General features: G+C 39.3%; 1 protein-coding gene across 1 annotated transcript in view; it reads left to right on the top strand.

The window, feature by feature from the left end:
• CDH6 (cadherin 6) overlaps positions 1-22,161 on the top strand; it is a 125,235-nt gene that overhangs the window by 83,832 nt on the left and 19,242 nt on the right. Inside the window, exons 3-7 of the mRNA XM_044233422.1 lie at positions 9,762-10,056; positions 13,483-13,602; positions 15,661-15,828; positions 18,098-18,285; positions 20,151-20,404. Coding sequence (XP_044089357.1) covers positions 9,762-10,056; positions 13,483-13,602; positions 15,661-15,828; positions 18,098-18,285; positions 20,151-20,404 — 1,025 coding nt within the window. The remainder of the gene's footprint in view (positions 1-9,761; positions 10,057-13,482; positions 13,603-15,660; positions 15,829-18,097; positions 18,286-20,150; positions 20,405-22,161) is intronic.

Below are 22,161 nucleotides of genomic sequence, written 5' to 3'. Positions count from 1 at the left end.
AACATTCTATAATGCATAAGATAGGTCTCACTATAAAGAGTTACTCAGCCCAAAATGTTAGTAGTGCAGAGGTTGAAAATCCTGAATTAGATAGATCTTTGTAATTCAGCACTTGAAATATTGTTTGGGGGGGTGCCCGGGTGGCTCAGTTGGTTAAGCATCCTAACTGTTGATTTCGGCTCAGGGTCATGATCTCAGGGTCGTGAGATCAAGCCCTGACTCGGGCTCCACACTCAATGGGGAGCCTGCTTCTTTCACTCTGTTCCTCTCTCTCTGCCCCTCCCCCTCTAAAATAAGTTAATTAACTAATTAATTAAAATATGGTTTGGTACAGAGTAATTCTTAAATGGATGTTCATAGGCCTGAATGTAAACACTCAGAGATAATATTTATGTTATGGTTAACAGAATACTGACTCAAATGCTGCTCTTGCTGGTGGTATAATGCTAAGAAATTACTTAACTCTTACCTTGCCTCAGTTTCCTCATCTTTTAAGAGGAAATGTGAAGAGTTTCATGATAAGTAACAATTTATATAATCTATGTAATGAGATCAGCACATTTCCTGTTCCACAGAATAAGCTTAATAGATGTCTCCCATTATTTTTTTTCCCAAATCCCAGTCAGACCAATTGCCAAATTGATGAATCCTATAGGAGAATGCTTTAAAGATAAAGTATAGAAATCAACCAAAGTATTTATACTGAATAGGACAATATAATTTTTCAGGTCATCATGGAAGGCAACGTAGTATACTTGAAAAAGAACGTGGGATATGAAGGCAGCTTGATCCGAAGTTTTGTTAGAGGAAAAGAGATTTTCTAGATTCTTTTCGAGCCCATTTAATTTATTAAGAGATAGTCTACCCAACTAGAACAAAACTCACAAATTCCATTTATATATATAGTCACCAAAAATTATCGGTGCCAGGCTCCGGGCTGCGGGTCATGTTTCCACTCCCATCGTCTAATTGACTTTATAGTAGGAATTGGCTCTTCCTCCCACTGAAATCTGTTTGGTGGGGAATTCCTAAAACCAAGGGAGGATTTCACAGTCCCAGCCATTAAACACAGAAACAGACAGTCCTGTGTGTGTCTGAAGTCCTTTCTACGACCTTGAGATTACATATCTGAAGGCCCTGGGGGAAGAGTGGCAAGTATGTGGGTTAAAGGTGAAAGTAGACTGGTTTTTGTCCATTTCCTTTTGAGGCAACCATGTGGTGAAGGGGCAGCTCCTTTTTGCTCCCAGGAGACCTCCCAGGCTTCTCCACGGCAAGAAAGGGGTAGATGATGCCATAGATGGTACCTATCAAAGACAAAGCTACCCTGTAGCCAGACCCACAGGAGCCAAGGGCAATGGAAGTCAGAGGCTGATGTCACGTGGGTTTCTGATGACAATGAGGCAGGCAGAATGGAGATATGCAGCTTTGATCTTGGAGAACAGAGATCATGTTTCCACCTGCCAAAAAGCACAGATGCCACTGAGGAAAGTAGCGGATGACAGACCTTGTCTAGAAACCAGTGGGCTAGAGGGCAAGACAAGGACTGCCCTTAATTCCAAAGCCCCCAAATTTCCCTCTAACTCAGGCCATGTGAGTCTCTTCTCTTTATATACCCAGATGGTATGTTGGACTGGGTCAGGGGCAAAGGGAGAAAGCGGAAGCCAGAAAGACTGAGATTTATCTAAATGAGTTATCTAAAGAGACTCTGTTATTGAATCAGGTAGACGTTATTGGATTGCATTAAATTATTGACTCGATGTGCAACCTAATATTGAGTTCCTAATACTCAATGGGATTAGAGCTTAAGGGATAAACTATAAAAAAAAAAATAAGGAAGTTGCATCTTCCCTTGCACATCTGAGTGCAGTGTGCGCAAATACGTGGCCAGCAACTCAAGGGAAGGCGTGTTTCTATTTTAGCTGACTTTATTGCTTTTATTACCCCAGGCACATTCTCAAAGCCTCCTCTGATTTTCTCCCACACTGAGTCTGGAAACCGTGCTACGTGCTCATGCTGGATGCTCAGTCATTTTTCTCCCATCAGTAATGTTACCTTCTCCAAGAAGTCTTCATAAACCCTCAAAGGGCTGATATATTCCCTGACTCTCCCTTTGTGCAATTTACAAGTGGTTTCTATGCCATTCTCTGGCTTTTTACTTACTTTATTATTCCTAATACTTAATAAGAGTACTCAAGTGTCTAATTTCTGCTTTTATTCTGAGTCAGTTCTTCCAAGCCTAAACTTCAAGTTTGCAGAAGGCAAGTGTAGTGTTTTTTTAATTCACTGTCTCATGCAGCTCTCCAGGCCCATACATGTTTTTCAATGGCCTTGGTTCATAAAGTTAAATTAGTTTTATTATGGAACAATGTTTCTGTGAAATGGAGTATTTTCCATTCATCATCTATTAGTTTTGGCAACAGAAGGATATTTGAAATATAGCTCAATAAATCTTGAAGCTTCTTCACCATTAACAGGTGACTTCTGTCGAAGACTCAGTGGACATACAATGGTTAGTGTACTTGCTGGATTTCTAATTTGTCTATTCTCTTCAATAAACTCAATAAAGCTGGCTTTATTATTATATTAGTATTTTATTGGTTATTAAAGAAGTGTTTTTAGATCTGAGGCAATAACTTGGATTCCTCCCTCAGACTGCTCAGATTAGATCATGTGCCTAATGTTTGGTTGTGACTGCCAAGTGATCTGGAAACTTCAGGAATGTAGAATCTTGGTACATAGAGTTATACTAAAATCAAGTGAGACAGGAGATGGAGGACACTAAGATTTATTGATTGCTTTCTATGTGTCAAAACCCCTCACTGATTATTGATTATTTTGTCTAATTTTATCTTTACAACACTCATTCATTCATTCTTTAAAACCATTCATTATTGAGGACCTATAATGGGCCAGTATGTCAGGTGCTGAGAATACAGAAATGAACCAGACAGTTTGGGTACTTTCCTTCATGAAACTTCCAGTGAAGCTATTTGCTGAGTGAAACATGGAAATAAGCCATCAAAGAGATAGACTCCGCCAATGGCTAAGTGGGGAATAAATCAAGAATGTATAGCAAAGGAATCTAACTTAGACTAATAGCTTACTTAGGGAAGGCTTTCCTGAGGAGATAGAGAGTATGCAGACCTGATATATGAGTGGGATCACCCGGGTGAAAGTTGTTCAGAAGGACTTTATGCCAAGGGGACCATATGCAGAGGGCGAGATATGAAAGAGACTAATGCATCCTTTAGAAACTATAGTAAGCAGAGTATGCTGAAATAAGGACTATCAGGGAGGGAGTGGAGGCTGAGGAGGCTAGCAAGGGGGCAGAGACCACGGTGGACTTTGGAGGTCATGTTAAGGAGTGAAGATGAGCACTTCTATCCTGAGAGTAAAGAGAAAACCCTGCAGGATTTAATTAGAAGAGAAATGGCATCCTCAGCAGTGGTATTATTACTGTTTAAGTCGGGCTAGTTACACAAGGAAAATAGACTGAGAGGAAGCAAGACAGGGTGTGTTTTAGGAGAGCCTCATTGCAACAGACCAGGGAGAAATGGCAGGGACTTGGACTGGGGTGGTGGAAAGGAAAACAAGTAGGTGAGTCAAGATAGATGTAAGAGGTAGAACTGACAGAAGATTGGTGTCTTAATGAAGTGGATGATGGAGGCAGAGGGGGAGGATCTAGGATGACTCTGGTGGCCTTCACAGAGAGGACATACAGAGGAGGAGCAGGTTTGGAGAGAAGGTGATGAAGTCAATTTAGAAGTCCTGAGTGTAAGCTGTCCAAGATACTCTCCTGGAAATCAAATGCATCTTTGACTCTGGATCTTGAGAAAAATGGTCTGCCCTGGGGTCATCTATAGATTTGAGCATCAAGGGCAGAGAGATAATATTCGAACAGGAATATAGAGAGGAAATAGGAGGAAAATAGAGAGATGATCTCATCAGGGGAGAACATGAGAAATGAGGAAAGACAAGGACCTAAGACATTGGCCTAAGGATGACCAACTTTTAAGGGACAAGTAGAGGAGAAATAACTGGCAAAGTCGATTATTCTGAGTTCTACCTTAGAGACAACAGAATGAAACTAAGCTAATCTAATTAATTTAGCTAATTAGCAGGAAAGTCCGAATTCAGACCCTAATCTTTCCACCTTCTGAATACTTCATGTTTATGATGTGAGGATGATTTATTGAAGCATTTCTCTGAGTTAGGCCTCCGGTGAGGCATTTTACATTCGTTATTTTATTAATTTTCAGAGCAATGTCCTCATAAACTCAGTATGGTTGTTATTCCTATCATAGAGATAAGAAAACTGAGACACAGAGAAATTAACTAAGGTCCCCAAAGTTACACAGCTGGTAGCTAGCAAGCATTTCCATCCATCTCTCTCTCTCTCTTTTAAGATCTTATGTTTTTTAAGTGATCTCTACACCCAACATGAGACTCAAACGTACAACTTTGAGATCAAGAGTCTCGTGCTCTACCAACTGAGCCAGGTACCCCATGCCCATTTCTTTCTCTTACCCTAGTCCGTGTTCTTAACTATTGTGATTGTACTAGTTAAGGCAGCGGTTCTCACACTTGAACACTCATCAGAATTACCTAGAGGACTTCTTAAAACGCAGATTCCGGGGGGCTCCTGGTTGGCTCAGTCAGTTAAGTGCCTGTCCTTGGCTCAGGTCATGATCCCAGGTCCTGGGATTGAGCCCTACAAACAGCTCCCTGCTCAGCAGGGAGTCTGCTTCTCCCTCTCCCTCTGCTGCTCTTCCTGCTCATTCTCTCTCTATCTCAAACAAATAAATAATATGTTAAAACAAGCAAACAAACCCAAATATTGGGATTGCTGGAAGGTACCCCACCTTGAGGTTCTGATTATGAAGGTGGGAAGGGCCTGAGAATTTGCCCCATTTCTAACTAGTTCCAGCAACCTGCCCCAGTAATGTGCTGCCATCAAGTTTTCACTTGCGAAGCAATCATCAGATATAAGTTAGTTAACGTATACTAGATCATTAGCATTCAAATACTGCATATTAAAATATACAACATAAAATTTTATTGAAAGATACTTTTATTTACCTGGCCCTATAATCTCAAAACAGAATCTACTTTTAATTCCTGCCATTTACTCCAAGCAAGGTTGAGTGTCTTCCTTGTACAAACTCTACCCAACAAGCTCTTCACAATCTTCACAATATTACATACCATGTATTGTAGATATAGATATAGATAGATAGATAGATAGATCTATTCCAGTGAAGCCTCAGTTTGTCCTAACTTGATTATAGACTTATTTTCTTAATTTAAAATAATGTTCAATCTAGTCAACAAAATTGTGTTCTCTCTCTCTCTGCTGTCACTCCAGTTTCTCCAGTTCAGTCCCATTCAGACACCTTTTCACAACTGTTCTTGGACTGCCCTATGATATATCTGATTGTCATCCTTTACCTTTCACAAGTGGCCACATAGCCTCGGCACTACACTCTATAAGCATATTCACCATAATCTAATTTTTTTTTTTTTACCTCAGCAAAAAAATCCCATAAACCTTTTGGGCCGTGGTGGGTCGTCCCCCAGGTGTGTCATGGAGGTAAGCTTTGGTTTAGACTCTGTTTTCTGTCTCAGGGATGCATATGCTTAGAAGACTCAGTTTGATCACTGATTCAGCGACTCAGTGACACACAGGTAATGGGAAGCATAGGGCGGCATCAGCTCGTAAAAATCAGCACGATTAGTGTTATACCTTTGAAGTGGAGTCCAAATCCAGTTGAGAGCTGGGACGTAAAGGCGGTAAAAACAGCCTGGCACTGCTCTGGCGTGACTCTCCGCAGGGCTGTGTCTGCAACCCCAAATCCCCGTATTTATTTGTCAATGTGTTGCACTTGGAAATAACAATAAATCAACAGAAAAGCAAAGACCATCAGCTCCTTCTGGAACACAACGCTACAGGTACAGTAGTAAAAAGTCCTGCCAGCCCCGGATGAGATGTGACTTTCTGAGGAAAGTGGATAATTTTTACTTGATGGTGAATCGTTAAAAGTGAGCCAGATGATTAAACTTAATGGAACAGCCACATTAAACTGAAATTAGTAAAAACATGCCTCGGGCAGCCTGCAACCTTTTATTTGTTGTTGTTTAACTTCTGCCTTTTACAGTGGTCATGATGAATGACATCACAAAAGAAAAAATCCAATTAAAATCTAAGTGCTCAATAAACCCCTAATGTCTGGTTGCCACCGCCACTTTCTCTAGAACTCATGTCTTCTGTTTCCTCTTCTCCCCAAGAAGACAGAAAAGAACTGGCCCCAGGGGAGTTCAGCAGAAGGAGAAAGAACACACAAAGGCTTTTGGAGACTTCTGCTCTCCGCACTCTCTCAGACGCAGGCATTGCACTTCGAGGGGGATGAGGTTAAATTGTTTTATTATCAGACAATGCCTGGGTAAAGAGATGCGTTTTCCCACTAGGTTTCAAATACTGATAAATCAGAATGGGGATCTGGAGAGCAATCCTGTTCATACTCTTAGTTGGTGTCTCCACTGCCCTTTCATACCGTCTCGGGTGTGTGTTCTATAAGTCATCGGAATGGTCTCTCCTGACAGCTAAAAATAAGTTTCTGATTACTTTTACCTGAATAAATCTTGTGGCCAGATGTGGTATTCACCTACTAAGTGGGCAACAATTACATATTGAGAGTGATGAGAGACCCAGCCGCGGGAAGTCTACAATCTAGCGGGAGGCAGAAGATCATTCATCACGTGGAAAGACAGCACTTGCCACCCAGGAGAAGAAGACTAGCTTTTGATGACAGATTTTGCCTTAGAGATACCATGTGTTTGTAAAATTGGGTTTTCAAAGTCCTTACAACAAAGTTCTCAAAGTCAAAATAAGAGTCAGAACACGCTTATTATGAATGGGGAGATAACAGGAATCGTATCTTAAAATGTGCTTTTACTGCATGTTTACATAGGAGTTAATATAGTATTTGTACACGGTCTCTAATTAGATCTTCCTGATAGCCTTGTCCTGTGCTTCTATTATCCTCATTTTATTGATAAGGATCTTGGCTCAGGGAGGTTAATTGGCTCTGCTATGATCTGACACGTGCGAGGGAGACCCGATGAACACAGCCCCTATTTGGGACTCTGGTGCTGTGCCCCCCCACCCTCTGCCAGGTTTGCTAACCATGGTTGCCCGGAAGCCAGATCCAATGGGCAGTGATGTTGGTTTCATTACTCATGAGTTAATGAAATCGCTTTTTAAGAGCTCTCTTCAGTCATTAGAATTTGACAATGGAGAGTTAAAGTTTCCCCAGTGGCTCTTTCTGTGTAATCACGGTTTCAACATTTCCTTAGCATATCACATTACACAAATCATGGAGTCCTCTTTTGTTTTACATTTCTTACTGCGTTTGTCTCACTTCTAAGCAATTCTCTCCCTGTTCCCATTTATCTTCCATTATTTCTGCCAAATTGCTTTCAAGGCTACTAATTGTACGAATAATATTCTCTTCCTCAAACTCTGCTTTTAACTAGCATTAGCTGTGTGGCGTTGGACACCGTTTCCCGATCTCTAAAAACAGGGAGGTTGCACTGAAGAATCTATAGGGCCTTTTCTTGTGCTCAAGTTCTAAGCTTCTGACTGTCACACAAGGTGTACGGTTTTGAAAACACTACATAAACTGGAGTCTTGACTCCGTGATGATGGATTCAGTTAGCTCATCGTCCCCAAAGTGTGTTTCTTGAAAAACTGTCCTCGGGAATTCCCACATCCAAAAAGGATTCTTCACACAAGAATGTTAGGGAAGTTAGATTAAATAAAATCAAGTAGTTTTGAACTGTAGGCATTCACAGCCTTTAATATGTTAATGTACACTGTGTGACACCCCCAGAAAAAGACAGAAGATGAAGTATTTCCAAAACTTATGGGAGCACAGAACCCCTTTTCCTTAGCATTTTATAAAAATAAAATTCATGAGATACACTTTCAGAAAGGCTGGATTCGCTTATTTTCAAAGTCCTTCTTTGGCTTGAGAGTCTATTTTCAAACGTGCTTGAAGATGCTACTTCAAGCATTTCATGTAGTGTTAATCAACGGGACACCAAGTTGGCTTAGCCATTGCTACTATTGCCATTCTTGTTGTAACATGGCCCATATTCTGTCTAGACAGAGATGAAATAAGGTTTAAGGACTAGCTACCTTCCCAATAAACTATCTCCTCTCTGTGTAGCTGATGCTTATAACTAGGATTTTAAAATAGTTCTCTTCCATTTTCACTTCTGCAAATTTGTGAATAGGGTTCACTTATCTGAAGACCTAAGATAATTCCTAAGAAAATTCCTTCTCAACTTTTTCTGAGATGGGAAAAAGGGAACCAAGGACACTACAGGAACTCAGTGCTCTAGAAACCATCTCTGAGAGAGGCAACGTGGGCACTTCATCAAAGTTAGAGTCATTATCTTCCATTTCAATGGTATATTAACATTTCCTTAATTCCACCTTTAACCCAGATGCATTTCACTGACAGTCTTACCAGAGCCTCTGCTTAATGATCGTCAGGGAACACACTGCTTCATAATGCAGACCATTCCACTTCAGTCTGGCTCCAGTTTTTAGAAGATCCTCAACTATATTCAACGAAATTCTGAGTAGTAAATATTCTTGTTCTCAGTGACCTTGTAAATTGCCTAGCCAAGGGATTTTTTTCAAAGCACTCTTCCTAACAATACAATATATCTCAAGTGCTTTGAGTTGAATTTCATAAGTAATTAAATAAATATCACATCTTCACAGAAAAGTGATTATAAACACCATCACATAAGACTCAAGGAGGGACGCCTGAGTGGTTCAGTCATTAAGCATCTGCCTTTGGCTCAGGTCATGATCCCAGGGTCCTGGGATTGAGCCCCACATTGGGCTCTCTGCTCAGTGGGCAGCCTGTTTCTCCCTCTCCCACTCCCCCTGCTTGTGCTCTCTCTCTAGCTGTGTCTTTTTAAACAAATAAAATCTTAAAAAAAAAAAAAAAAAGATTCAAGAAGACTGGGTGTTTCCCTAAATTTACCAAGATAGGAATGTACAGAGGTAGAATGTACTCAGGTCTCTGTTTCAAAAACCAAACCCCTTTTCTCAATAGCATATCGCTTCTCTTGTATGTCCAGACACATGAAAGAGAGGAGGAGAGTGGATTTGTAAAATCTGAATGCTGCCAGGAAACTAGTGAAACTATTCCAGCCAAGTTAATGTGTCCTTGGGCATCTTGCTATTACTCTGGCTTTTAGAATTCCCTTCTCTAGGGCGCCTGGGTGGCTCAGTGGGTTAAGCTGCTGCCTTCGGCTCAGGTCATAATCTCGGGGTCCTGGGATCGAGTCCCGCATCGGGCTCTCTGCTCAGCAGGGAGCCTGCTTCCTCCTCCTTCTCTCTCTACCTGCCTCTCTGCCTACTTGTAATCTCTCTCTGTCAAATAAATAAATAAAATCTTTAAAAAAAAAAAAAAGAATTCCCTTCTCTAAAACAAGGATTACAAATTTTCTATAAGATCTGTCCCAGTTTTGGAAATTCCTGTGATTGGAAGGAAACATTCATTAATGAATGGCATTACTATTGAGAATTTAAGTGAGAAAAACAAAACAAAACAAAACCCAAACCCGCATCCCTCAGAAAGGATTGAATGAAAGTTGACGTAGCAAGCAAGCATCGTAATGACAAACAGTTTAGAATCACATGCTTGACTTTTACTTTCTTTAATTTTTTTTTTCTACACTAGTTACATTCAGACCAGGATAGAGGAGATGGATCACTTAAATATATCCTTTCAGGAGATGGAGCAGGAGATCTCTTCATTATCAATGAAAACACAGGGGATATACAGGCCACCAAGAGGCTGGACAGGGAAGAAAAACCTGTTTACATCCTTCGAGCTCAAGCTATAAACAGAAGGACAGGGAGGCCAGTGGAACCTGAATCCGAATTCATCATCAAGATCCATGACATCAACGACAATGAACCAATATTTACCAAGGATGTTTACACGGCCACTGTTCCCGAAATGTCTGATGTTGGTGAGTGAGATCCGATTTCAACCATACAATGTTTCTCCTCTAGTACATCAACTGAGTAAAGGATCCTAAGAGTGAAATTTACTAAGTTGAGTGAATTTAGATGCTAAATTCTTAAGCTATCCTATTTCAAAAACTTCCTTCATGACCTTTTTCTAAGTGCACCTGCATTTCCTAATATTACTCTAGCCCCATTTTATCATTATCTTTAAGAAAACAGCGTTTCCTATAATGATGAAGGGATGAAAAATGGCAGGCAAGAATAGGAGGAAGAAAGAGACATCACCTCAACCACTTCCTGCCCAGGCTGAGAGAAGCCGCCCTCTCCACCTCTCTTAGCATATTTTGGTACTGGGCCTGAAGGGAGGATCTTCCCATTGTAAAACAAAAGCCTGAATTTACAATCCAGACCGAAGAGTAATGACATTTGCTTTAATTAACTATGTATTTGGAAAAGAGACCCAAAGAAAATTAAAAAAAAAAAAAATCTTTAAAACAATGTGTAGATGATATATCTTTTACTAAGTGATGGAAATTAAAAGGTATTCATGACATTAATATGATGAATTAATATTTTGTGCACAATTCTACTACAAATTTTAAAGTTAACAAGTATGGCTTTAATTTGCTTAAATTGGGAGAAGGTTAACAGAATTTAAATTTTTAAAGATCATACTGAAATCACACTTAGCTACATTAAAATACTTCATGGAATCCAGTGACAACTTTTAAGCTACTTGTGTAAAGGGTTATTTTTATTTTTATTCAGTGTCAACTTCAGAAGGGCTAAATTACATAATAATAACTTTTCTATAATCCTGTGAGTCAGATATCAGAAACGTTTTAGGTCACCGTTCCAAGACTTGGAAAAACCTAATCCATGGAAATGATTGTAAACCCTCTAAATCTTTCTCATCAAGAAGTCGCTCATCTCATTACTTAAAGCCACTCAGTTTTGTTAGAAAAACCACAAACCATCAGCAAAGCAAGAGAGAGGGATTAGAATTTTAAAAGGATGATTTGTTAGGAAAAAAATTTCTTTCTTCCACATAGTAAAAGGCAGGAAGAATTACTGAAGCACCTCTCACAGTCGCACCAGCCAGGAAAACAGGTTCCAGAAAACAAAACTTGACGTGCAAGGTGTCACTGCACAACTATAGGAGGTGCCATTCACTTTCAAAGCCATGATAGAATTAATATGTATTACAAATATTTGGGGATAGCTAGAAGTAACATGTCTTGAGGAAGGGAAGACTTTCTCATTTGTACACAGGCACAGTTATGTTCATATTAACCATTATCATGAATCAACACATCATTGTGATGATATAAAAAGGTATCCTGAGGTGCCTGGGTGGCTCAGAGGGTTAAGCCTCTGACTTTGGCTCAGGTCATGATCTCAGAGTCCTAGGATCAAGCCTTGCATCGGGCTCTCTGCTCGGCAAGGGGTCTGCTTCCCCCTCCTTCTCTGCCTGCCTCTCTGCCTACTTGTGATCTCTCTCTCTCTCTCTTTCTCTGTCAAATAAATAAATAAATTTTTTTTTTTTAAGGCATCTTTAAGAAATTACATCATGATTGTGGGACAGCAGCAGGATGGTATAAATGGGCTTTGGTGTCAAGCAGACCTAAGTTTGAAAATCTACTAATAAGCAGCAACTTGATGTCTGACCCTTGGGTTCCATATCTACAAAAATAATAAAAGTCAATTCCTAAGGATTATCATGTGGATGAAATGATAAAACAAGTGCAGAGCCCCTGGTATAATATCTGGCAATCAACAGGTGCCCAAAACATCCAGATAATCATATTCTAAACACATTTGAATTATATATTGATGTCAAATAAGTGTTTGTTGTGGGTGTTTGTTGACTTTTACTATTAGCTCTTGCTCTAAAATCATATAATGTTCTCATTCTCCCCACCTTCCTTCCCACGTTATAAGGATGGGCGCTCTGTCTCATTAACATGCTACATCCAGGGCATCCAACCCTAACACAGTCCAATATATTCATTCAACAAACGGGATTGGTTAGATATTACAAAAGCAATGGAAAGCTTCTAATACTCCCTGCATTTAACTTCCCTGTCCTTTCCATGGGCTGGAGTGCTCTAACAGTATGCTTATGGTTTATCTGATATGAATTTCAAAAGTCACCCATGAGATGATCTTCATCAGAGGGCCTTTCCCTTTTTGGAAGTCACAGATCCCTCTGAGAATCAGATAAAAATCTATGGATCTTCTCTTCAATGAAATAAACACGTAACCATACACATAAAAATCTGTGTGGAATTTCATGCGGGTTAGGAATACTTTGAAGGTTATTAGGTGACTGTGGTCCTTAAAACAAGAATGCTGATCTAAAATATCATAGCCTTCTTTGTGCATTTAATTATAATCCTTTTTTTTTTTTTTTTTAACTATAGGTTCCAGTTGTGAATGCTCTGGGGATTTAATTAATTCTCTAATCCAACACTACCTCTTTAAATGTTCAAGGTCTTTCAGCCTCTTGAATTATCAGATAGTTTTATTATTTAGGGTGCTTTAATTTGTAATTAACAGAAAACTCAACTCAAACTAGTTTAAACAGATAAGCAGTTTAAGTCATACTTAAGTCAACAGTAACATAAGCTGGGGCGCCTGGGTGGCTCAGTGGGTTAAGCCCCTGCCTTAGGCTCAGGTCATGATCCCAGGGTCCTGGGATCAAGCCCCACATCGGGCTCTCTGCTCAGCAGGGAGCCTGCTTCTCTCTCTCTCTCTCTCTGTGCCTCTCTGCCTATTTGTGAACTCTGTCTGTCAAATAAATAAGTAAAAATCTTTAAAAAAAAAAAAGTAGGCTTTTGGATGTGGTTTGATTTGGGTTCAATTATTTCTCTGAAATTTTCTGTCCTGTTCAGCTTTGTCCTCAGGCTGACATCTCTGAGGTCACAAAATAGCTGCTGCATTGACAGGCCCTAGATCAGCACATTTCAATCCAGGAGAAAGAGCACCCATGGCACAGAATTCACAAGAGTTCACAGAATTCACAAAATCACAAGAGGCTTCCTGATTGGAGAACTCCGAAACTAATCCCTATGGAAAAACTAATGCAAGATGCTGACTGACTTAGGTCTGGATAACTTCCAAAGATGACCCTACCAAGAATCTAATTTCGTCCTTTGGAGATTGATTGGAATTGGTTCCATCCAAGGTCATGACCATCCCCCTGCTTCCCTCTAACCTAACCCTTACAACATTCAGAAATGTTGATCATCACACTCCTTCAGAGTGAGAAATTCAAGACTATTTAACCTAGCACTGTCCTGAAGTTCTCCACTCTTTGCCAGGATAGTTTTGTACAAAAGTAAGATCATGCTTTCTCTTTCTATGTGTGGATCAAGGATCCACATGGGCCCTTAATTTATTTTCAATTCATGTTTCTGTCGTTACAGGCACATTTGTTGTCCAAGTCACTGCAACTGATGCTGATGATCCAACTTATGGGAACAGTGCTAAAGTGGTATATAGTATCCTACAGGGGCAGCCCTATTTTTCAGTTGAATCAGAAACAGGTTAGAATTCCTTTTTGATCTTCTTTTTAAATCTGTAATTTTAACTGACATGTTCAGCTGAGCTGGCATATTTTTTAATAAAAACAATCAGTGTCATTGAACTTTCTTAGATTCACCTGCCAAATACCAGCAATATACTTGTAAACACGATATCCACATCATTTCAATCAAGAAATCTGACAATGGATGTTTCATCCATTATGTTTATAATATGGTAGATTCAGAAAAACTTCTACAATGTTATTTTTTTTCTTCCAGTTTGAGGAGAAGTTAAAGACCAATCCCTTCTGATAGCCATTGGGGCTATTTATAAAAATTCCAATTCTTTTTCTAGTTATTTGGTATCTCCTTCCCCTGCTTTGAAGCTAGTTGTAGCCAGGAGACTTGTTCGGGCCAATAAATGTGGCAGTGATGCTAGTCACTTCCAAGCAGAACTTTTATGAGACTGACGCGCTGCCCACTGTGCTAAGAGGGCTGTGTCAAGCAGAACTTTTAGATCTGGGACACAATCTACATTCCTATCCTCCTGCCACAGAGATCACAGATGGAAACCGTTGTTGACACTGGTCTCCAGCCTGGATGTCTGTTATCCTCAGCAGAGCTTCTTGCTGGCCTACTCAGAGAATGAACAAAACATTAACGTTAGCATGTCAAGCCAGTAAGGTTTTACAATGTTTGTTATAACATTGTCTAGCGTATCCTAACGGATACCATCCTAATAAAGTGGATTCCTTAATGGAATCCTTTTTTTAACATCTCATTTTTCCGCATTTTCTCCAAGAGTAGCATATTATCTTATGATGAATTATTTCTTAGGAAATACTGCCTGTACTGTACAGTAAATTCTACACATATTTTTGCTATCATACTAGGAGTTGAGTTCCTTTCACACATTTTTCAAACATTCATTATTGTTAGCAGAAAACAAAACATTTCTAGATTACTACATCCAGTTGGAAATCAAAGTGTTAAGAGGTGTGATGAACTTGGAAAGAATCCCGAGGAGAAAGAAAACGTTGAGTTGAAAAACAATAAGGATGAAAAATTAGAAATATCCAACATAAAGGACAAAAGGCTAAGCGTATCTCCTGTATGTAAATGGAGGAGCACTGTGATTGGAGAACAGGTTGCAGCTGCGCTTCCACGGAAGCCAGGACTATAGGAATAAAACTGACCCGTTGTCTGAGGTATTCGTGTTAAAAATTTAAAAAAAAAAGATATTTTCAGCTTCATTAGTTGTTAAGCACTGGAATGCGCTACCAGAGAAGGTTATAAAGGCTTTAAAGCCTTCAAAGCCTTTAAAGCCTATAAAGATTTTTGAAAGAGTGTTGTTAATTTAAGCATAAAGCCTACATAGAGATTAGGCAAACTTTTAGTTCTTTCAACTACTTATTTTATAACTACCTGACAATAGAGATAAATGTGACCTAACATGAGAATGTTGGTTTCTGCTGGGACCAGTTGAACTCATGCTCACATCAGCTTTAGGAAAACTTCTATTCTCTAGGATCATACGGGTGGTAATTACGGGAGAACTGATGCTGTGTTTTCTTAAGACCATAGTTTCGTGGTTTAGAAAATCCTCCGAATGTTCATTATGGTAGGTATATTTGATGAGCAATTAGCTGATTCAGTAACGTGAAACTCAAGAGTCCGTTCAAGGAAACGGCTTAACAATTTCCTCATAGTACACTTACATGTCTTTTATCAAGCAGCTTAGTAGGAAGCACTGTACCACATGCCAAGTTACATTTTGCTGTGTTATCTTATACCACATGATATTTATACCGCCTACAATCTCTACTACTGCAGAACTGACTTGTACTTACTTACTCACCACGTGTGATAGGTGTTTGTTTTTTTTTTAGCGGATCTGTCTCCCTTATGTGGTTGTAATTGCCTTCAGCGTAAGGGCTATCTACGATCATCTTTACGTCACCCATGACATCTGTATAGTGTATTATATATTGTAGATAACTATTCATGTTTGTATAAGTAAGTGACTTGATAAAGTATTTTTAATACATCCCTTTCCACTTCTGAATTTCACACCCATAGGTATCATCAAGACAGCCTTGCTCAACATGGATCGAGAAAACAGGGAGCAGTACCAAGTGGTGATTCAAGCCAAGGATATGGGTGGCCAGATGGGGGGATTATCTGGGACCACCACAGTGAACATCACGCTGACTGACGTCAACGACAATCCTCCCCGGTTTCCCCAGAGTAGGAACATTTCATTGAATGAATTTCTTCAGTGTACTTTTGTAAAACTCTAACTTTAAGAATGATATTTATTTCCATTATTATTAATTACCAATATTAGTGATCTCAGTAAGAACCATACATTTATTAGCTAAGCAATTTCTGATATGGTTATTGGTTGGAAAGCTAATCTCATTGTTATAGTTTTCCTTATTAAAAAGCCTGCCACAAACATAAATTTGCTTGTGCAGAACATATGTACATAAGCATGCTTCTATTTGTTTAAAAAAAATTGACTTTATGTTTTGTGAATTTAATCAGTCATATAATCTCTTTTAAATCCTCACAAAGCTTTGTAAGGGGAGGATTTATCATTTTACTGTTTCTAAAAATACAACTGGGGAAATAACTATGTACTTAATCCTTTTGTAATCATAAATAGTTTTCTATATTATGGTTAACTGAGATACGAAAAGTCATCTCTAAAGTCATTAACTCTCGTGGCTAGATCAGAAAAAAAAAAAAAGAAAGAAAAACAACATTCTCAAATGCCCACTTTGTATCAGGCCGTACCCTAGAGCCCTTCATATAAAACACCTCAGTGGGTACTGGCTTTAATATAATTTTTCTTCCAGGAACAAAATTCATTTCTGACCATGATCTAAGTAAACTACCTGAATCCTGTCTTCCGTGAGAAAATAGGTGCCCACCATTAAAAAGAAAGCCCACTTACCCAATCACGGCATTTTTTTAAAGTTGGTCAGCTAATAGGGGCTTCTTTTATAATGGAGATACACATGGATCAACAGGAAATCATTACATTTTCTTTAGTTTTTTCAAGTATTGAATCAAAACAGAGTATCAAACAAATCTCTGACTTAATGGGTAGAAGAAAGGTTTTATGGACCCTAAAATTTTCCCTCACAGAGGCCTGACATGACAAGATCAGAATCATCAGTACTTTGCCCAAAAACCTCCTTTTCAATAAAGGAATGCCCCAGGGAAGGAAAACAAAAGGAGCACCTGGAATGCCACTGGGACCTTACGTCGCTTTGCTCTCTCCTTGGCTAGCCTGTGATCATTATTGCATAATGTACCAAAGCTCAGGAGGGGAGAGTAACTCTAGAGGAAAACGTTGGCTTGTGTTATCATTTTGCCAAGGATGAGGCCAACACTTACTGAATGGATGAATATTATTGCATGACTCTATTCTAGTGATGTCATAGTCTATGTCCTCTCCAAAATAATTTGCACGGATGGTTGGCAAAATGTAACGGGTGAGAGTAAAATAAGTTTTGTGCCTTTTTTTTTTTTTTTTGACCCTAAGTACATGCTGATCTGGCAGATCTAAACTGAAATTCACATGCAGTCTCCCTAAACTAATTTTGCAACATGAGGACATAAGGAAAGTGTACATCTATGAAATACAGGTTTTAAAGATTTTATTTATTTATTTGACAGATAGAGATCACAAGTAGGCAGAGAGGCAGGCAGAGAGGAGGAAGCAGGCTCCCTGCAGAGCAGAGAGCCCGATGTGGAGCTTGATCCCAGGACTCTGGGATCATGACCTGAGCCAAAGGCAGAGGCTTTAACCCACTGAGCCACCCAGGCACCCCTGAAATACAGGTTTTAAATCAGCAATACAGACAGAAGAATGGGGGAAACCTAGACATAGAAAAAATACTGTCACGGAATTTAAAAGAAAGGAATAGTCAGAGAAACAGTTAAGAGCTTTCTCTCTCAATGTGTCTGTGTGTTAGGGATCTAACTGCAGCCAGACCAGCTCCCTGTGTGAGTGACAGAGTGTCTGCTTGGATACATCCTCCAGATCGCTGTCATTTGTTTCCACCTCCAGTTGTTATTAGCAGTGACACAAAGACCCCTTTTAAGAACTACCCCATAATTGGCTTAAAGTCACAGGTCAGGTTAAATTCTTTCCCATTCTTTCTGCTAAGATTAGTTAACGGGGACTTCGAAACCTTGTGCAGCGCCCCCGCCCCAAGCCTCTTAGTCTTTCTTGCCATCACACCCGTGAACCTGGAGTGCTATTTACAGGACAAGAAAAGTGTTCTTCATTTGCAAAGAGACAGGTCATGACAGAAGAAATATTCTTAACAATCATGAAAGTAAGGATGTAAGGATAGAGCTCCATTAATTATCGCAAGGAAAGTACAGATCAGCCTGCATCCGTAGTAATGTCTGAAAGAACTGTTAGAAAATAGGTTTTGTATTTATTATGAAGGAGTATCCTTCATCTGTGCTTGACTTATATCTGTCTGGTGATTAATAGGTACATACCAGTTTAAAACCCCTGAATCTTCTCCACCGGGTACACCAATTGGCAGGATCAAAGCCAGCGACGCTGACATGGGAGAAAATGCTGAAATTGAGTACAGCATTACAGAGGGAGAGGGGCTGGACATGTTTGATGTCGTCACCGACCAGGAAACCCAGGAAGGGGTTATTACTGTCAAAAAGGTAATGCCGTTTGTTAACTACAATGCAAACGAGACATTCATTTTTCTCCAGTCCCCGAGTAACTGGGGTAATTACGTTTCACCTGAATGTTCCTCTAGATTCTTATTTTACTAATTTTTTTTTTAAACACCATGTCTAATGGTTGGTTTTTAGAATTCCCCGATAATCTGAAGCATTCATTAATCTCATGCTTTTAATTAATTTTTATTAAGAACCTAATAAGTAAATAAATAATACACATTAAAGTACATAAAATAAATACTGTCCATGAATAATAAACAAACAGTGCCAGACACTGTTCTATGCAGGAGGTGCAATGGTACATTCAACAGAATGGTCTCTGCTTTCACAGAACTGCCAATCGAAGGCAGAAAAGAGACAAGGAAGCAAATAAACAAACAAACACATGTATAGATATAAATTCTGATCATGCTTTGAAGGAAGAGAGTAATACAAGCAGTGGTAAAGATGGCCTGAATCAGAGAGAGGATATAAAAAGACCACAAAAATAAATTAACACAAATTTCCTATGAGCTCTAGCTACTTTTTGGAACATGATAAAAAGTTTTTTATACTTCTGAATTCCAATTTTTGCCCTATGTACTCACTTGCTATTTATCCCCCCCCCCAATATTGTCTAGCTCCACAGAGCATTACACAGAAGTGTGGAAAAATTTAAAACCAATAAACTGTGTGCCAAAGCTAAAAATACATTAATTTTGGTTACTTTTTTTAATGATGGCACTACCCTCATGGATGATGTAATATTTTCTCTCTCCTTTAGCACACTGTTATATCCACTGGTGAAGATAAGCATAGGTAGATGTAAATAACGAGAAAATTCTTTCCTCTTAAGCTTTGGATTACATGTCTTAATACCTGGAAACACAATAAAACATGTTTAAGCGACACTCAGACCAATGTTTTATACTGTAATATAATTAGGAAGCCCATTAGTGTGCATTAACCTTTTTAATTTTCTTAGTGCCTTATCAGATTCAAACTGAAATTTTGCCTAGCCGACTAAATCACATTCACTAATGTCTTGATTAATTGTGTTTCTAGTGAGCCTTGTCATATCATCATCTAAAACTAAAAGTCAGCAATAAGCATTTGGGTTCACTTTGTCTCCAGAAGTAGAGATACTTTTCCTAAAGACCTCTGACAGCAATGATCATTACTTTCGTTCGCAAGTAATTAGCCCAATGCCCTTATCAGGATATCACTTGGAATATTTTATCAACTCATGCAATGCAAAAAAAAAAAAAAATTTAAATCTATTTTATCTGAATGAGGTAAAGGGAGTCATGATGTAAACATGTGGTTCTCAATTCTGGCTGCACATCAGCCTCACTGCAGGCGGTATTTCAAAGTACAGATTCCCGCCCCCACCACAGATATTTTGGTTTCATGGTCCAGGGTGGGGGTCCAGATACTGGCAAATTTTAAAACACTCATTAAGTCTTCAAGTACAGCCAGATCTGACGATATCTGAAACAGAAAAATCTACCACGTATTTGCCAACTTGCCCCTGACATGGGTCCCTCTAGTCAAATACAAGAATTTTGTTTTTTTTAAAGGAGGTCTTACAAGACTCCCGCTTCCAGGTTCCCTTCCCGTCCATCATACCTTGCACCCGTGCACCCACTTGCAAGGCCACAGCGGCCATGGTCTCAGCCCACGCTCTTCATCAGGAGGGCTTGGCATCTGAACTCCCGTGCCTTTGCCCAATTTCACACTGCATGGTGATGTCCCTAAGCAACGTGGTCATATTCGTTCACCCAAGATTTGCACTAAAAATGGCTCATGTCTTTCTGTGTGTCTTGGTTGCTTCCAATATGTCTCCTCCCCATACCCTCCCCAAGCTCTTGGACTTTGAAAAGAAGAAAGTGTACACCCTCAAGGTGGAAGCCTCCAATCCTCACGTGGAACCCCGCTTTCTCTACCTGGGCCCATTCAAAGATGCAGCGACTGTCAGAATTATGGTGGAAGATGTGGATGAGCCCCCGGTCTTCAGCAAACTGGCCTACATCCTGCAGATAAGAGAAGATGCTCAGATAAACACGACAATAGGCTCAGTCACAGCCCAAGATCCAGATGCTGCCAGGAATCCAGTCAAGTAAGCATTCTCCTGCAACCCATCTCTTTCAGAAGCTTTAGCCAAATGCTATGCAAGTATCACCTGAAAGTTAGAAAATTAATCCTTTTTTTCAATGAGACACTTGTGTCTTCCTGAAAAACAACTCTAAACAGCATCTTTACTCTCCTTGCTCAGAATAAACATTATTTTAGCAGCAGTATAAATTTAAAAAAACACAAAATTTGGGGGGGGTTCCAAAATGATCTATAGGAGGTGACTACTTAACATGGAAATGGTACAAGGAAATACAACAGAATGGCCTGGAATTTTTCTTTAAGGCCTTAGATTTGTCAAAGAGTAGCATGGAGAGAGTTCTGTGACTTTTAATAAACAAGACACCAGGATGAGTCTGTTTCTCAAGCATACAAGGACCTATCATGTAACACTTAGAGGCAGAATTATGCTCCATTTGGATGCATAATTTTTTCTTTTTCAGACATGGATAAAAATAGGAACCATTTCATGATATATGTCTGCAAAATCGGGGGAAATTAATAGAGCTGAATCCTAATTTATACTGTGTAAGCAAGTTCTATTTTCTCTATATGTTCCTTATACCTTAGCTGTAAATCATGCTGCAAGAAAGCCTCATTGCTCTTTGAAACCCAGATGCTTTCATATTCCAGAATTTTATCAGGAGAGCAATGGAGTTAACAACTTCCAGCTTTGAGTCAATAGCTTAGTTGACCAGATGAGAAAACTGCTAAATCAGAATATCATTCTAACAATTACCCCTGTAAAAAAATAAATAAATAAAAATTAAAAAAAAAAGAAAAAGAAAAAAGTAAGCAAACTGACAAGTTAGAGAAACTCTTGCTAGTGAACCCACAGATAAATTCTGATCAGGACACCTGCCATATGCCAGGCTTTAGAGATACAACAGAAAACACTATCAAGTCCTGATCTCATCAAGCTTACATTCTAATTGGGACAGACAGAAATAGGCAAACAACAAATATGCAGTGTATCAGGTAAAAGACACTGTAAGCAGTAAGATAAAATGGAAATAGAGGGTTTATATAGTGTGGTCAGACTTGCCCTTGGTAGGAAATCATTTGAGTAGAGATTTGATTGAAATGAAGGGATGAACCATGATGTTATGTAGTGGAAGAACAATCCGGGAAGGGGGAAAATGAGGGTAAGGTCTAATACCAGAGCTTACGTGGCATGAAGAAGGAGTAGCAAGGAGGCTTAGGAGCTAGTAGAGAGCAACGTGGGGAGTGGTTTGTAAGGCAGAAGGCAACAGGGAGGTAAGGTAAATGGAGAGTGTGGGAGGCCCTACAGGGCTGTTTGTAGGCCTTGGTAAAGACTGGATTCTATTCTGATTGATGTAGGAAGCCACTGCAGAGCTTTGAATAGGAGTATGGCCTAATCTGAAACTACTTATTAAAAGGATCACAAGGGCTGCCCCATGAAGAGTATTATTGGAGTTGAAAGAGTTTGAGTTTCTAAGGCAATCATTTTCTAACTTTTCAGCTATGAGCTCTTGGTTCAAATGAAACCTGATGCAAGTCCCACATCTAAAACACAAAAATGCCTGGCTTACTCTCAGGGAATAGTTTTAAATCATTGGGAAAATAGACTGTTGTTTTATCATTCTACTGGAATACCTATAGACTACTTGAACTGGACTATGGTCAGCCCAAATTAGCCACATGTAAGCTCCATGGATCAAGTGTTCTTCCACATATATATAATAGTACTAATAAGGAAAATTAATGACAGTCTATGCTTGT

This window comes from Neovison vison, chromosome 1 (genome assembly GCF_020171115.1).
Source record: "Neovison vison isolate M4711 chromosome 1, ASM_NN_V1, whole genome shotgun sequence".
In the NCBI taxonomy this organism is placed as follows: Eukaryota; Metazoa; Chordata; class Mammalia; order Carnivora; family Mustelidae; genus Neogale; species Neogale vison.
The sequence above is the reverse complement of the archived record's forward strand: the minus strand, read 5'-3'. Positions and strand labels throughout refer to the sequence as shown.